General features: G+C 38.4%; 1 protein-coding gene across 2 annotated transcripts in view; it reads left to right on the forward strand.

The window, feature by feature from the left end:
* Positions 1-18,918, forward strand: part of DCDC2 (doublecortin domain containing 2) — a 188,488-nt gene that overhangs the window by 142,983 nt on the left and 26,587 nt on the right. For both annotated transcript variants that reach the window (XM_015135673.3, XM_078000916.1), the window contains exon 8: positions 14,836-14,936. In XM_015135673.3, coding sequence (XP_014991159.3) covers positions 14,836-14,936 — 101 coding nt within the window. The remainder of the gene's footprint in view (positions 1-14,835; positions 14,937-18,918) is intronic.

Here is an 18,918-nt window from a genome sequence, read left to right on the forward strand (position 1 = left end):
AGATATTGCAGGAAAATGTATCTTATGGAAAATTTGTTTTTATCTGCCTTTTATTGGCAGCAGTTCCTTGAATTGCAGACTTTATGCATAGTCAAAACAGATATGCTAAACTGAGTACATTATAACTTCTATTTTATGTTAAGATGGAAAATTAACCACCAATTAAAGTTATTATATCTTGAGCAAGGTATTGACTCTGATAAAAATTTATCATCCCCTTCAAACATTACTATGGAGCAGATATAAGCACCTTAAATGCTAAGATTCAAGAGATCTCACTTTGACTGTTTAAAGCAAGTCGAAGCATACTAATCTGTAAAATGCTAAAACAGTTAAATTGAAAACACCCTCACTCAGATTTAATGAGCAATTCAGGCATATTACCTGTGCCAATTAGATTAAGTGAAAAATAATCTAATCCCTTTATTCAGGATGACTGATTTGCACTGATTTGCACATTTACACCATAAACCACTTTACCTTGAGTGAGAACCACAGTTTACAGAATCACTAGCACTTGTCTGAGAATTAGATTGGCTTTGAAAGTGGTTGATACTTGCTTTATACTTATAGTAAAACGTATTATTTCTAGTAGTTGAATGTTGGAGCCTTGGATTATCAAAAATGGTACTCAGTAATAACTGGGATTAATAACTTTTGAAAACACGTATCTAGTCCATTTTGATTTTCATATTTGAGCTAGGTATCGAATCCTTTATATATTTGTATGTAATTTGGAAATAAATATTTAGAGAATGATTTCAGTCTTCTATCTTAGGTTTATTAACTGAAGATTTTAGAAAATTTACAATCTTGATTTCTCTTTTGCTATTTTTTTTAAGCTTCTTTGTATGAATTTTTAGGAAGCCTTCTGAAGCTCAGGAGGTTTTTATGTTTCTGTCTGAAATGATTGCTAATGATCATCGTCAATGGAATGTTTTCATTCAGGTGTGTAAGTAGAAGGTATCTTGTTGCCTGGATGTGTGCTGCTCTGCAGGTTTCTCACTTTCTTCTCCTTCCTCCCAGCCCCTGACCTCCTGCAATGGATTCCTATGTTGTAATTCGTTTTGGTATTTTAGCTAAGGTTCAAACTCTAATAAATATCTGCATAGCAAGAGTGATTGGTGTATTCATGAAGTACAATTCTAGTTACATTAATATTGTCAAATGAAGATGATCTCTATCAGTTTAACTTGGCCATGAGTGAATGGGAATTGTTTAAGTTTCTGCACAAATGTTTGCATTTCATGAGACATGCTTGTGCATTGGAGACAGAGGTTTAGCAAAAGCTTTATGGTGCTGACATCTGTGATAAAGGCAGGAGTCAGAAGAGATGGGATTTAATCCCCTTTCATCCCTGACTGTCTTGATGGCCTCAGGCCTCTGAGTTAGGTTGACAGGACTATGGTGTCTCTTTACTTCACAGCCAATCATCTTGAAAGAGTTGTCTGTACTGCTTGTCTTCACTACTTCACCTCTTTTTTATACCACACCCCAATGTAATCTGACTTTCATACTCTACTATAATTACTGTTACTTAGATGACCAGATCAAGGGGATCCCAAATGGCAGGACACTTTAATACTGATTATTCCTTTGGCGTTGACTTCCACTTTCCCACATCTTCCTTGACAGCTTACTCTTTTTTTCCCCCCGTGTTACCTTTTACTATTTCTTTTCGATCTTTGTTTCTCTTCTGCCCATCCCTTACATATTGTTTCCTATAACTCTGTCCCTAACCATTTTCTATTTTCATCCCAAGTTCTGAAACCCATGACTTTATCGATGGTGTTCTGACCATTCCCAAGTGTAGATCTTTATCTTGGAACTTTGTTCTAATTAACAGACTTATATTTCTAGCCCCACTTGCTGGACATTTCTATCAGTATGCTTAACAGAGGGCTCAAACCAATATATCAAAATCAGACCCCATCACCTCCTTTCTAACCACCTCCAACCCCTTCCTTCTCTTGTCTGGTCAGTCTTGATGAATAGCACTGTTAACCATGTAGACAACCAAGCCATAAACCTGAGAGTCCTTCTTCAGCTCCTCTATTTCCGTCAACTCCCAAGTCCTGGCAGTCATGGAGTCCTGTCAGTACGAGTATTCAATGTCTCTTGTTGTGTTCTGTCAATCCTTCCGGCATTGCCTTTGTCCAGGACCTGTGGTGTGCAGAGCAGTGCTGAGATCCCTCCAAACAGTGCTGCCCCCTCAGCCAGGACTGGTGCTGATGCAGACTCCTGTGCTTCAGAACGTCCTGACCCATTACGGCGTGCTTTGTTTCCCATTTCATTGCTTTGAAATCTCCTGGCTACCAGCCTCACTGATCTCCAATTTTAATATGTGTTGCCTTTGGTAGCTTCAGTGTGACCCACGTTTCAGGTGTTCTTTTCTACAGTCTTGTCTGGTCTCACTCTGCTATGATATCTCCACCTCAGCAATATCAATCCTAGGTGGCTGTGGGTGATAATACTTTCCATGATCTCCCCCTCCACATAGCCTGTCATGAATCCTCACCTGCTTCTGTCCATGCAACTCTATTTCCAGGACGCTCCCTCAGCCCTGTGCACCCCACTCCATGTTTAAAGTCCCTTAGTTGCTCTTCATTATGTTCACGATCAAGTTCAAATTCTTGGTCACATCAGACAGCCTTATACCCTGCCACTTCTTAGCCCTACAGCCTTGCTGCAGCCACACGGATCTGCCTGCAGTTCTTGGAATACAACCTGCAATGCCTCCAAGCCTTTGCATATGCTGATTTTTCTGTCCAGAATCTCTTCCTCTGCTCCTTAATGACTAACTTATCTTGTTTTTTGATTTGTAGCTTCTGTCTCTCTCAGCCTTCATTGACTGTTCTCATCTCCCCACTTTTTTCTTTCCTACTTTATGCACTATCTTAACAGCTTATGTAAGCTTGCATGCTATGCTTTTCATTGTGTGCATTGATTTTTCCATGTAACTTCCCCTGGTAGATAATGCGTATCCTGAGGTCAGTGCCTTGTTCATCTTTCTGTGGCTGGTGTCCAGCACATGTCTGAGCATGAGGAAGCTCAGTAAATGTTGCATAATAAGGAAGTAGTGAACACAGAATTTTAAAGGAATTTAAAACAGTACTATGTGTTTTCGTTACAGGAAGATACTTCATTTGTTATGATGATAGATCTAGAGTATAGAAGTATGGCTAACTCTTCTGATACAAGGTCATTTGCAGGAAGCTGGACCAACCAGAATTAAGAACAGAAATTGTTTTAGACATGAAGTCTTTGCCCATGCCTATGTCCTGAATGGTACTACCTAGGTTTCCCTCTAGGATTTTTATGGTATTAGGTCTAACATTTAAGTCTCTAATCCATCTTGAATTAATTTTCATATAAGGAGTAAGGAAAGGATCCAGTTTCAGCTTTCTACTTATGGCTAGCCAATTTTCCCAGCACCATTTATTAAATAGGGAATCCTTTCCCCATTTCTTGTTTCTCTCAGGTTTGTCAAAGATCAGATGGCTGTAGATGTGTGGTATTATTTCTGAGGACTCTGTTCTGTTCCATTGGTCTATATCTCTGTTTTGGTACCAGTACCATGTTGTTTTGGTTACTGTAGCCTTGTAGTATAGTTTGAAGTCAGGTAGCGTGATGCCTCCACCAAAAGCAATGGCAGCAAAAGCCAAAATTGACAAATGGGATCTAATTAAACTAAAGAGCTTCTGCACAGCAAAAGAAACTACCATCAGAATGAACAGGCAACCTACAGAATGGGAGAAAATTTTTGCAATCTACTCATCTGACAAAGGGCTAATATCCAGAACCTACAAAGAACTCAAACAAATTTACAAGAAAAAAACATACAACCCCATCAAAAAGTGGGCAAAGGATATGAACAGACATTTCTCAAAAGACGACATTCATACAGCCAACAGACACATGAAAAAATGCTCATCATCACTGGCCATCAGAGAAATGCAAATCAAAACCACAAGGAGATACCATCTCACACCAGTTAGAATGGTGATCATTAAAAAGTCAGGAAACAACAGGTGCTGGAGAGGATGTGGAGAAATAGGAACACTTTTACACTGTTGGTGGGATTGTAAACTAGTTCAACCATTATGGAAAACAGTGTGGCGATTCCTCAAGGATCTAGAACTAGATGTACCATATGACCCAGTCATCCCATTACTGGGTATATACCCAAAGGATTATAAATCATGCTGCTATAAAGACACATGCACACATATGTTTATTGCGGCACTATTCACAATAGCAAAGACTTGGAATCAACCCAAATGTCCATCAGTGACAGACTGGATTAAGAAAATGTGGCACATATACACCATGGAATACTATGCAACCATAAAAAAGGATGAGTTTGTGTCCTTTGTAGGGACATGGATGCAGCTGGAAACCATCATTCTTAGCAAACTATCACAAGAACAGAAAACCAAACACCGCATGTTCTCACTCAAAGGTGGGAACTGAACAATGAGATCACTTGGACTCAGGAAGGGGAACATCACACACCGGGGCCTATCATGGGGAGGGGGGAGGGGGGAGGGATTGCACTGGGAGTTATACCTGATGTAAATGACGAGTTGATGGGTGCTGACGAGTTGATGGGTACAGCACACCAACATGGCACAAGTATACATATGTAACAAACCTGCACATTATGCACATGTACCCTAGAACTTAAAGTATAATAATAATAATAAATAAATAAATAAAAATAAAGCTTTCTATATTTTAGAAGAAAAAAAAAACAACAACAGAAATTGTGATTTTTAGGCCAAATAAGTAACTCCAAGTCACTGGGGTGGAAAAAGGAACAATTCAATTATTCTGATGAACTAAAACTAATTTGGAGTGTAATTTTTATAAGGATGCAAAATTAGAAATGAAGAATTAAAGCTATCTATACTTGTTGGTTTAGGTAAACCTACTCAGAGGTACTTAATTATTTTCAGTCCCACTTATTGGATATAGACTTTAGAAATCATATCAAAATTTATATAGATTAGGAAATAAGCATGAATTATACATATTATAAATATGTGCTTTATTCTTTGTCCTCTGAATATTTCTGATTTTCATGAAAATCTGAAATATCTGTATCTAAAAATAATAATATAGAAGTGTAGGAATAAGAACAAAATTACCTGTGATCTGGGAAATCAATGATAATAATCCTACTTTTGTTTTCTGTCTACACTTAGAATATTTTGCTACACCTATTTAAAGTTAAGGTTAAATAACTGGTGATGAAAATCAATTCTATGCAAATAGTTAATAGTCAAATGTATACATCAATTGCATAACAGATGAGATTTAATACCCTGAAATGGGAGTTGGAGAGTAGAAAGAAGCCAGATATTTCAAACTGCAGTTAAGAACATTCAGCCCATATAAATGTGTGGATAAAATTATTTTTATGTAATATTAAAAATTGCCAAAGAAAAATATGACTTGCGATATTCTTGTTTCTGTAAAGCATTTCCATTTGAGCTGATGGGACATAATAAGACATGTGGAGAAGATTAGTGATTAAAAAACATTTGGACATTTGGGTTGTATTACTGTGTTCAATTAGAGTCACTCAGAACATCAGCTCTCATTTGATTAGTTTTTCAATCTTCCTTATGATGATTTTTTTTATATTTAATTCAGAAAGGTGGTGCAAAGAGGGATGAAAAGGGGGATATTATTTAAGTTGTGACAGTGATACCAGGAGAGTTGGCTAACACCCTTTCATAAGGAAGTGTTATCACATGTGAACCTGCTCTTCCTCTCTACCTCATTACTTGCTAAGCTTCATATAGACCCTATCCTACTGGGTCGCTATCCTATCCTTCTGGAAATGTTTTCTTTAATTTTCAACAAGATGCTGTGATGACAACAATCTGTATCTGTAAAAAGTTGTATAAAAATTCAATATATTTCACATGTGAGTGTAGTGCACATTAACACTAAGCTAATGGAAATTATTTTTATATCACCTTCTTACCAGTTTTTTTTTTTTTTTTTTTTTTTTTTTTTGAGACGGAGTCTCGCTCTGCCGCCCAGGCTGGAGTGCAGTGGCCGGATCTCAGCTCACTGCAGGCTCCGCCTCCCGGGTTCACGCAATTCTCCTGCCTCAGCCTCCCCAGTAGCTGGGACTACAGGCGCCCGCCACCTCGCCCGGCTAGTTTTTTGTATTTTTTAGTAGAGACGGGGTTTCACCGTGTCAGCCAGGATGGTCTCGATCTCCTGACCTCGTGATGCGCCCGCCTGGGCCTCCCAAAGTGCTGGGATTACAGGCTTGAGCCACCGCGCCCTGCCTTCTTACCAGTTTTAATTTTAATTCTGCCTCTGGTGACTGAGGTGACACATAAAGAGTATTGCCTTATAAATAGACTGACTTTTTTTATTCTTAGGATATTATTTTATATATTAAATGTCATAAACTCCTTCTTCCCCACATTTTTTTTTGGCCAGTGCCATGCTGGTTTTAATGAGCTACTTTAAAAAATTAACACTTTGTTTTAAAATTCACTCAACATTGTTACTATTATAGGTAGTCTTAGTGATAAATCCTAGTGAAAGAGCTTCTAGTTAACAGATACCTAAGATTTTTATATTATCTTTATATATAATGATTATATATATCATTATGATTTCTTCTTGTTCATCCTCATAAATCTCAGTTTCAAACACTAAACATATTCAAATATGGATTACAATACCATTTAAGAATAATTTTTAGTAATTTTGGTGAGAAAGCAAGAATGGTAGGCATAAATTATGATTATCTTTACTTGAAAGTATCATTAATTATTTGGTAACTTTTAAAATTTGAGAATATTAAATAATTGTAATATTGTTAAACTGAAGTACTGATAAATTGAAACAAGGAAATGCTTTCATTTCAGCTGTCCTAGTTGCAGAAAAGCTAAAAAAACACACAAGCATTTATTTCCTGTTTCAGGAGGGGAAGCAGATTCCTATTTATTAGGAACAATATGGTGATGACATGACTTCCCTACCTCAGCAGCTCTGCTTTCATTTTGAAAGCAATAAAATTCATAAGGGATAAGTGAAAAATAATTGAGGAGCATTTTTATTTTTACTAGAGTGTTTGTTATGGCTTTACTGTGTAATATACACTAAAATGTCTGTTCACGTTCAAAGAAAAAAGATGAGAGCTGAATTTAGGTGTAATGTGCATTCAAGCATTGAATTTGATCCTTCACTTAGTAATTGAATGAGAGCAGTATTGTGTATCAAATTTATCCTTGCTTTTTAGTTTGTTAGCAAATGGCTTTTGCTACAGAGGTTTTTAGGGCAGGGTAAGACTTAAAAAAAATAGAATTCCTTTCCTCTGGAAGATGCGTGGGTGTCTGGGATTGGTGGTAGTGTTTTGCACCTTGCAGGAGAATGAGTAAGAGAAGTATTAACACTTAGGGAAAGAAAACAAAAGGCAGGAGGCTCAAAGGAGGGTTTTCTGACCACTATCTTTTTAGCAGGAGGAGCAGAGGGTATCTGAAAGGCCTGTTTTTGCCCAGCAGGTATCTACAGGACTCAGAAAGCGGATCTGGGGTGGCCACTGCAGATACTCTCTCCAGAACAGTGGTTCCCAACATTTCTGGCACCAGGGACCAGTTTCGTGGAAGACAGTTTATTCAGGGATGTGGGGGGATGGTTCCGGGATGAAACTGTTCCACCTTAGATCATGAGGTATTAGTTAGACTCTCATAAGGAGTGTGTAACCTAGATCCCTCGCATGTGCAGTTCACAATAGGGTTCGTGCTCCTATGAGAATCTAATGCTGCTGCTCCTCTGATGGGAGGGTGGAGCTCAGGTGGCAGTTCTTGCTCACCTGCCGCTCACCTCCTGCTGTACAGCCCAGTTGCTAACAGGCCACAGAGCACTTCCAGTCCGTGCCCCTGGGAGTTGGGGACCCCTGCTCTAGCGCATAATTTCTGGACACATGTTGTATCATTTTCCTATGGCTGTTGTGACAAATCACCACAAACATGGTGTCTTAAAACAACACCGATTTATTATCTTACAGTTCTGCAGGTTAGAATTCCAAAATGGGCCTTACTGGGTTAAAATCAAGCTTTCATCAGGGCTGTGTGCCTTCTGGAGGCTCTAGGCAAGAATTCAAATCCATGTTTTTTCCAGTTTCTATGGGCTGCCTGCATTCCTTGGCTTGTGGCCTTTCTATCTTCAAAGCCACCAATGGCAGCTCAAGTCTTGTTTGCATTGTATCAGTCCCACTCTGGGCCTCCTTCCTCTTTTTCACTCCCAAGGACCCTTGCGATTATATTGAGTTCACATGAATAACCCAGGATTCTCTTCCCATCTCAAGGTCAGCTGCTTAGCAACCTTAATTTTATCTGCAACCGTAATTCCTCTTTGCCATGTCATGTAACATGCTCACAGTTTTTTAGGAGCAGGATGTGGACATCTTTGCGGGGTTGGGGCGGATATTATTCTACCTACCACTAGTAACATAATTTGTTGATCCCTGTGTAGGTTGTACCTCAGTCTGTCTTCTTTCTCTTCAGTTCCCTTTGTTCCCCTCTCTACTCTCCATCCAAATGCTATACGGCCAAGTGTGGCCAGATTGGGGCAAAACCCTGTAAGAACATGAAGAATTAATGCACTGGGCTAGTGGCTAAGTTGTTGGCTCCTTACATTCTACTTCAATACAGCAAATATATTTCAGTGCACACTCTTCCTTCTTTCAGCAAATACCTTCTGAGTGTCTTCTATGTGCTGAGCACTGCTAAGTGCTGGGGATGGAACAGTGAAAAATATGGACAAACTGCCTGATGTCTTGGAGCTTGCACTTGGGTGGAAACTGACAAACACAGTAAGTGCAAGGCAGAGAATTAAACCAGGGCACTATGAATGAATGAGTGGCTACTGGAATTGTAACAAGGAGGGTTTCCTGAGATCTGACTGACAGTATGAAAATGGAGAAAGAACTTTTTAGGCAGAGACTCTGTGAAGAACAAAGCCATGAGGTAGGAAAGAGTTTTCTAGTGAGGAACAGAATGAAAGTCAGTGGAACTTAAGTTTAATGTGCAAGGAAAAAGATACAAAATGCAGTTTGAGGAGGAGTTAAGTGCCAGATCACATCTCTGTAAGCCATGGTAAGGAACTTGGATTCCATATGTGATGGAACAATGTTGGAGAGTTTCTAAGCTGTGGAATTAATTAAACACTTTAAAAATAATCTATTAAGAGCACTTGGCTATTGTATGGAGGATGATTATGAGATAGCAAGAGTGGAAGAAGAGGGACACTAGTTTGTAAGCTGTTGTAATAGCCCATCCAACAGATGATGATGATGAGACCAAGTTGGGAGTGGAGATAGAAATAAATGAATTTATTTGAGATACATTTTAAAAGGAGATTGAATTGAGAAGACTTGACAATGGAATGAATATAGAAACTGAGGTCAGGAAGGAAATAAAGATAATTCCGAAGTTTGGGGATTGAGAAGTGGTGCCATTTCCTGGGTTGGGGAATCTGGGGGATGAGCAGTTTAGGGTGGGAAAACAGAGTTCTGTTTTGACCACATTAAGGTCAAGGTGCCTATTGGACATCCAAGGTGAAGTGTCAGGTTAGGCAGTTAGATAGATATATATGTTTTGGGATCTATAAAGAGGTTGAGGCAGAAGATACATATTAGAGAGTCATTAGCACATTGATGGTATTCAAATGAGATTAATCTAGAAAGTGTGTAGATAGATAGAGAAGCTGATCCATGATGCAGCTCTGAGGTGGGCCAATACTTACAAGTTGAACAGAGGAGGAAGAATTGGCCAAGGAGAGTGAGGAGAAGCTTCTGGTAAAACCTGGAGAGTGAATGAAGACACACACACACACACACACACACACACACACACACACACACACATACACATACACACTCTGAGATCGGGTTACATTAAAAGCTGCTGAAAGATCAAGTAAATGAGAGAATAAGTATTGTCATAACGACGGCCATTGATAATTTTGACAAGAATAATCTCTTTGGGAGCTGTTATAGAAGATCGATTAGAAAGAGCCGGGGGAATTGTGGGGGTGAGGATGAGACCACTACTCCAGACAGCACCAGGTGCTCTGCATTTCAAGATGATGTGCCATCCCATTATTACTTTCCCCAGGAGCCCAGTTTTTCTACCTAAACTTACTTTTATATGATACGCAGGCATTCTGTTCTTATACTTGCTGTGTACAATTAGCTTTAGAGGAAGCAAAATTGCTAAAACTCAAGACGTTTCATGAGCAGTTGAAAATTATACTAATGCTTAGTAAAAGGGGACTCAGAAGAACTCTTGAATGTGTGCAAACCTATTATTGGCACACCAAAAAGTTCACAGGTGGGCAGTGTGTGGCAAAAAGGATCACTTAACCTGTTGACATTAGTATGAAGTAACACTAACTTCCTGTTTTTATGAAAATCCTAAGTGACACTAAAACTGCTTCTGTGTCTCACTGGGGACAAAACAGCTCAGCCGTAGGTGCCACTCACCCTTCATGAGTCGTGGTTAGAATAGCTGATGTTGCCGTAGCAATAACTAGACAACCATGGCACATAATAACGCTGTCATGGTCTAAATCCACAAATTTACTGTGCAAGTTTAAATTAGTAGTAATAAAGGGAATATGGTAAGGTTTTAAAGTGCTCAAATAATGTTGCCCTTGATAACAAAGGTAATGCTTTTGCAGATTTCTCATGGAATCTATCCTTGCAAGCAGGTGTTTTAAATTTTCAATGTTTTATCTTTGACTTCGTCCATGAAATGTGTCTTCAGTTGCTTTTTACGATGGCATTGACAGAGGGGAAACATATTCTTACTATATATTTGGATTCTTTTCCACTGCAGTTTGGCCTTGTTGGCAATTCTTTGGTGTCAAATGATTTTAATTTTCTGATTTAAGGCCTAATTTACTTTTGAGTATTCACATTGGCCCACGGATCTTGGCCCTGAATGATGTATACACGCATACAGATTCTATTACAAATAATACTTGTAGACAATGCCAAACATTTGGTGTTTATATAATGCTTTGTATTGTTATTTCAGTTTAAAGAACATGTCAAAACCTGTTATGAGGCTGACATTGTGCTAGGCACAGGACAACAATTGTGGTCTATGCCTAAAGGAGCTTGTGGTCTAGCAGGGAAGGGGGCAGAATTGGTAAAAGAAATAGATTAAAGTAAGTGTGATCATGAATAAATGCAGTATGTGGGAGAAAAAAGTAGTGCAGAGAGGTTGGGTGTGGTGGCTCATGCCTGTAATCCCAGCACTTTGGGAGGTTAGACGGGTGTATCACCTGAGGTCGGAGTTCGAGACCAGCCTAACCAACACAGAGAAACCCTTGTCTCTACTAAAAATACAAAGTTAGCCAGGTGTGGTGGCGCATGCCTGTAATCCCAGCTACTCGGGAGGCTGAGGCAGTAGAATGGCGTGAACCTAGGAGGCAGAGCTTGCAGTGAGCCGAGATCGCGCCGCTCCACTCCAGTCTGGTCGACAAAGCCAGACTCTGTCTCAAAAAAAAAAAAAAAAAAAAAAGTAGTGCTGTTGGTTGTGTTTGGTTGTGGAGTTACAGGATAAGATCAGAGGAGATTTTCATGAAGACACTGACAGTTGAGTAAGATATGAGCCATAAGGCTCCCCATGGGCTGCCACCCAGGGACAGGGTAGAAGTGGCAAACTTGACATGGAGGGCATAGGGTGAGACATGAAAAAGCATCGCGGGTCTGTCACCTACAAGTTCTTTGGTCCCAACTGCACATGGGCTGTGAATGAAATCACTCCATTTGATGAAAATGATGTAAATCAAGGTGAAATTGAGGGGACGTCAATGGAGTTGAAGAGTCGGGGTATTCAAGGCTGCAGAGTGGCTCATCACATGGTGCTGAAGTTACTCAGATGGTGACATACAGGGTTGGTCAGATTTCCTTTAAAATGAAGTAGAAGAGGAATTCAAAGAAGAGGTTGAGGATTCATTTGAATTAATTGTATCAAAATCAGGATGCCAGTATGCCCAGGAGATAATTTTGAAGGAGAATTTAATACTGAGCAGGGTGAGTGAGGACACATGGGCTGTAGGGGGCGCATAGAGCCCGAGGGGAATCAATGTGTGAGAAACACATTAAATCAGGACTTGTCTTTTGTCTTATATTTAATAAATATTAACTGAGGACTTATTGTGTGCAGTGTACCATGCTTATTCTTGGAAAACAAACTCCTAAGATAGGAAAGGAGCTGCAGGGTATGAATATGGAAGAGTGAACAGCTCATGTCTCTGTGATGGTCTCTCTCCATGAGATACTAAACCCTCAACAACAGCCCTTTCATATTTTCCAGAGTGACTATTATGCAGTAGATCTTAGTGCATATTTACCCATCAATCAGATGAATAGTATCTATTCATTAAAAATTCCTATTTTGCATTATTCATGATTGTCCATTAATTAAAGCATGGTACCACAACATGCAGCTATTTATTATGTTTTCAAGTAACATTTAGTGGCATAAGAAATGCTCATGATACGGTTTTAAAGTAAGAAATGATTTTTAAAATTATATGTACAATAAAATCCCAGTTTTATGAGAGTGTGTGTGTGTGTGAGAGAGAGAGAGAGAGAGAGAGAGAGAGATGAGAGAGAGAGAGATTGAGGGAGGGAAGGAAAGAATTGTCAAAATATTAGTGATGGCTGTCTCTGGGTCATGAGATTAAACATATTTATTTTTTCATCTTCCAAGTTTTCTAAAATGCATATAAACAATTTATAATAAAAAATACTATTTAAAATATTTTTTCTCTAAAAATTAATATTCTGCCTTTAATTTTATATAACATTTATGGTAAAAATGAAAATTCTAGTAGGCCTATCACAAAGGCCTTTCTAGCTGTTCTGCCTTTTTTTGATCACTGTTTATTCTTATGAATTCCTTTCTGATCTTCATTTCTTGCTCTGTGCTGTAAATGGCAGTGGCTTAAACATTTTGGTTCACTGATAAACACATCCTCCCTCCCACACCTGAGGCAACCATTTAAAAAAAGTATTTGTGTTCTCTCTTTGTGTCACTGTGCACAGCGTTGAGCTTTGCTGATTTGTCTCTTTGCTGTTTATATCCTTATGGTTGTCATTTTCCATTCCAGTGCCCTTTCAATTTTATTTTATTTGTTATTATCGATTGTATTCTCCTTTTCTGGCAAAATGCTTATTCTAAAACACATCTGCAAACCATTCATAGCTCTGCTTGGATACAGTTAAACATTTCATTGAATGTGAGTATTAAGACTATATTCCTTTGGCATCTATAGGCCTCTCTTTGTAGTCTCTTGGTAAGCAAGTGCAACATTTGGACACGAAATGTCATCCAAAAAGTCATGTGCATAGGTCATAACTGTAGTCTACTGAGTTTAGCATCTGACTATGATGGTTGTTTTTCAAGGTAATTTCAGAAGGTAGAAATGAATGTCAAACATACCTATTTTTCTTCACTCTTTTCCTCCTTTCCTCTTTCCTTCCTTCCTTCTTTTCCTTTATTCCTTCCTCTCCTTCATTCCTTCCTCACTGGGCTGTATATTTTCAGCTTCCATAATACTCTGCTTATCACCCTTCCTCATCATTCACCTTATTGGAGGTGTGTTTATCTCTGTCTCCTCATTGGAAGCAACTCGAGAGAACAGTCCACGTCTCATTCATATTTTAGGCTGTCTCCTGGGTTCACATCATGCCTTGCATATAATTGGTCCTCAACAAGTGTAAAAATATATTTTACATTTAATTAAGAGTGACTTCATAGCTTTGGCAATACGAAAGATTATTATATAAAAATAGGTTAAATAATTATGCTCTGGGAGACAGGTTTCCATTAGAGAAATAGAGGGGATTTTAAGACAAAAGATAAAAACATATTTTCTAGACTGTAGGGGTAATCAAATATTGTAATAGATTACCAGGGAAGGAGGTAAAATCTCCATCCCTGGAGAGCCTTAAAAATTGGACAGAGAAAACATCTGTGAGAATGGCCAAAGCACAAACCTGTCTTGAGGCAAGTAGATAGACAGAATGACAAATGGTTCTGTGATTCTTTGATTACTTGGCCTGAAGAAGAGAAGGCTGAGGGGAGACATTAAAACTACTTCAAATATGGAAAACAGCTATTATTGCTTTCCAGAGGAAAGCAAGTTGAAGGAGCTTAACCTAAAGTCAGAGATTGAGTTTACATTTTATAGTTAAGGATTTAAAGTCAGAGGTTGTGAAAATCTTGTGGAGATCTGCAAAATAAATGATATTGATTTTTTGGTGAGATCTGGAAAGTCAACTCTATGACTCGGCTGCAGTAAAAACATTTTTTACAATACTCTGAATAGAAAGAATTATTCCAATACATTATATTGAGTGCATAGCATTCTCTTGGGAAAGGTAAATTTCTAAAAGTAGTATTTTAAAGCACCAAGCATTTTCACTGTTTTGTGGATAGGAAGGGAGAACTGTGATGATAGTTGAGAATTTCTTCTCATCTCAATGCCTATACAAAGGGCTATGTTAGTAAATCAGTTGCCAAAGGGTGAACAGGAGCTTCCACAGAGCTTTACCCTGCTGGGTCAGCCTTGTTTTGACCACTCAATGTTTTCTCAATGAAAATGTGGAACAACTGGGGGTGGCATGGTGGTGGTGGGTGGGTGGGGGGGCACAAAAATACTATCAACTAAAAAGGGAACCCAAATATCTATTAAAAATAAGTATTTGATTGTCATTTCATCATTCAGCCACATGATGTCACAATTGGATTTTGATTTTTCACTGTGTGTTTGTCTCAATAGATGAAGGCATTTTCAAAGCTGGAGCAGAGAGGTCTGAAACACGGGGGGCAGCAGAAGTCCAAGAAGATGAAGATACTCAGGTTGAGGTTCCAGTCGATCAGGTAATCTCCGTGTCTTAAAAAATATATATAAGCCAATTATACTGGTTTTTTTCAAGTTTTGTGTTATCTCCTTCACACTGTTTCTATACCTGTATGAATGAGACCCTCTAAGGTGCTATGTGGCTGATCAATCTTAAAAACATAAAAAAAAACCCTCCCATTCTTTCTCCTCATTTAGACCAAGTCTTTTTAAATACAGAAAATGGTATATCCTTAATAGCATTGAAGAGCAAGATGGGATGGGATTAGATATGAGATAAAGAGTGATAAAGTTTGATACAAAAGAGTATTGGTTTGGAATTTTCATCTGGAAAAAAAAGTCCTTACCCACTTAGAAAGGCATTTTTTTTTTTTTTTTGGATTATACTTTAAGTTCTGGGATACATGTGCAGAATGTGCAGGTTTGTTACATAGGTATACACATGCCATGGTGGTTTGCTGCACCCATCAACACGTCATCTATGTTAGATATTTCTCCTAATGGTGTCCCTCCCCTGTCCCCCCCACTCCCTGACAGGTCCCAGTGTGTGATGTTCCCCTCCCTGTAACCATGTGTTTTCATTGTTCAACTCCCACTTATGAGTGAGAATGTGCAGTGTTTGGTTTTCTGTTCCTGTGTTAGTTTGCTGAAAATGATGGTTTCCAGCTTCATTCATGTCCCTACAAAAGACATGAACTAATCCTTTTTTATGGCTACATAGTATTCCATGGTGTATATGTTCCACATTTTCTTTATTCAGTCTACCATTGATGGGCATTTGGGTTGGTTCCAAGTCTTTGCTATTGTGAATAGTGCTGCAGTACACATATGTGTGCATGTGTCTTTATAGTAGATTGATTTATTATCCTTTGGGTATATATCCAGTAATGAGATTGCTGGGTCAAATGATATTTCTGGTTCTAGATCCTTGAGGGATTGCCACACTGTCTTCCACAATGGTTGAGCTAATTTACACTCCCACCAACCGTGTAAAAGTGTTCCTATTTTTCCACATCCTCTCCAGCATCTGTTGTTTCCTGACTTTTTAATGATTGCCATTCTAAATGGCATGAGATGGTATCTCATTGCAGTTTTGATTTACATTTCTCTAATGACCAGTGATGATGAGCTTTTTTTCATATGTTTATTGGCCACATAAATGTCATCTTTTGAGAAGTATCTGTTCATATCCTTTGCCCACTTTTTGATGGGATTTTTTTTTCTTGCAATTTTTTAAAAGTTCCTTGTAGATTCTGGATTATTAGCCCTGTCAGATGGATGGATTGCAAAAATCGTCTCCCAATCTGTAGGTTTCTTGTTCACTCTGTTGATAGTTTCTTTTTCTGTGCAGAAGCTCTTTAGCTTGATTAGATCCCATTTGTCAATTTTGGCTTTTGTTGCCATTGCTTTTGGTGTTTTATTCATATGAAGTCTTTGCCCATGCCTATGTCCTGAATGATATTGCCTAGGTTTTCTTCTAGGGTTTTTATGGTTTTAGGTCTTATGTTTAAGTCTTTAATCTATCTTGAGTTAATTTTTGCATAAGGTGTAAGAAAGGGGTCCAGTTCCAGTTTTCTGCATATGGCTAGCCAGTTTTCCCAACACCATTTATTACATAGGGAATCCTTTCCCCGTTGCTTTTGTCAGGTTTGTCAAAGTTCAGATGGATGTAGATGTGTGGCATTATTTCTGAGGACTCTGTTCTGGTCAATTAGTCTATATATCTGTTTTGGTACCAGTACTGTGCTGTTTTGGTTACTGTAGCCTTGTAGTATAGTTTGAAGTCAGGTAGCATGATGCCTCCAGCTTTGTTCTTTTTGCTTAGAATTATCTTGGCTATATGGGCTCTTTTTTGGTCCCATGTGAACTTTAAAGTAGTTTTTTCCAATTTTGTGAAGAAAATCAATGGTAGCTTGATGGGGATGGCATTGATTCTATAAATTACCTTAGGCAGTATGGCCATTTTCATGATATTGATTCTTCCTATCCACAAGCATGGAATGTTTTTTCCATTTGTTTGTGTCCTCTCTTATTTGCTTGAGTAGTGGTTTGTCCTTCCCCTTGAAGAGGTCCTTCACATCCCTTGTAAGTTGTATCCCTAAGTATTTTATTCTCACTGTAGCAATTGTGAATGGGAGTTCACTCATGATTTGGCTCTGTTTGTCTATTACTGGTGTATAGGAATGCTTGTGATTTTTGCACATTGATTTTGTATCCTGAGACTTTGCTGAAGTTACTTATCAGCTTAAGGAGATTTTGGGCTGAGATCATGGGGTTTTCTAAATATACAATCATGTCATCCAGAAAGAGACAATTTGACTTCCTCTCTTCTATTTCTATTTGAATACCCTCTCTTTCTCTTGTGTGATTGCCCTGGCCAGAACTTCTAATACTATGTTAAATAGGAGTGATGAGAGAGGAGATCCTTGACTTGTCCAGGTTTTCAAAGGGAATGCTTCCAGCTTTTGCCATTCACTATGATATTGGCTGTGGGTTTGTCTTAAATAGCTCTTATTATTTTGAGATATGTTCCATCAATACCTCATTTATTGAGAGTTTTTAGCATGAAGGGGTGTTGAATTTTATCAAAGGCCTTTTCTGCATCTATTGAGATAATCATGTGGTTTTTGTCATTGGTTCTGTTTATGTGATGGATTACGTTTATTGATTTGCATATGTTGAACCAGGCTTGCATCCCAGGGATGAAGCCGACTTGATCGTGGCTGATAAGCTTTTTGATGTGCTGCTGGATTTGGTTTGCCAGTATTTTATTGAGGATTTTGGCATCAATGTTGATCAGGTATATTGGCCTGAAATTTTCTTTTTCTGTTTTGTCTGCCAGGTTTTGGTATCAGGATGATGCTGGCCTCTTGAAATGAACTAGGGAGGAGTCCCTTTTTTTCTATTGTTTAGAATAGTTTCAGAAGGAATGGTACCAGCTACTGTTTGTACTTCTGGTCAAATTCAGCTGTGAATCTGTCTGGTTCTGGGTTTTTTTGGTTGGTAGGCTATTACTGCCTCAATTTCAGAATTTGTTATCAGTCTATTCAGGGATTTGACTTCTTCCTGGTTTAGTCTTGAGAGGGTGTATGTGTCCAGGAATTTATCCATTTCTTCTAGATTTTCTAGTTTATTTGCATAGACATGTTTATAGTATTCTCTGATGATAGTTTGTATTTCTGTTGGATCAGTGGCGGTCTCCCCTTTATCAATTTTTGTTGCACCTATTTGATTCTTCTCTCTTTTCTTATTTATTAGTCTGGCTAGTGGTCTATTTTGTTAATCTTTTCAAAAAACCAGCTCCTGGATGCATTTATTTTTTGAAGGGTTTTTCGTGTCTCTATCTCCTTCAGTTCTGCTCTGATCTTAGTTATTTCTTGTCTTTTGCTAGCTTTTGAATTTGTTTGCTCTTGCTTCTCTAGTTCTTTTAATTGTGATGTTAGGATGTCGATTTTAGATCTTTGCCACTTTCTCCTGTGGGCATTTAGTGCTATAAATTTCCCTCTAAACACTGCGTTAGCTGTGTGCCAAAGATTCTGGTACATTGTATCTTTGTTCTCATTGGTTTCAAAGAGCTTATTTATTTCTGCCTTAATTTCGTTATTTACCCAGTAGTCACTCAGGAGCAGGTTGTTCAGTTTCCGTGTAGGTGTGTGGTTTTTAGTGAGTTTCTTAATTTTGAGTTCTAATTTGATTGTACTGTGGTGTGAGAGACTGTTTATTATGATTTCCGTTCTTTTGCATTTGCTGAGGAGTGTTTTACTTCCAATTATGTGGTCAAGTTTAGAATAAGTGTGATGTAGTGCTGAGAAGAATGTATATTCTGTTGATTTGGGGTGGAGAGTTCTGTTCATGTCTATTAGGTCAGCTTGGTCCGGAGCTGAGTTCAAATGCTGAATATCCTTGTTAATTTTCTGTTTTGTTGATCTGTCTAATATTGACAGTGGGGTGTTAAAGTTTCCCACTATTATTGTGTGGGAGTCTAAGTCTTTTTGTAGGTCT

This window comes from Macaca mulatta, chromosome 4 (assembly GCF_049350105.2).
Source record: "Macaca mulatta isolate MMU2019108-1 chromosome 4, T2T-MMU8v2.0, whole genome shotgun sequence".
In the NCBI taxonomy this organism is placed as follows: Eukaryota; Metazoa; Chordata; class Mammalia; order Primates; family Cercopithecidae; genus Macaca; species Macaca mulatta.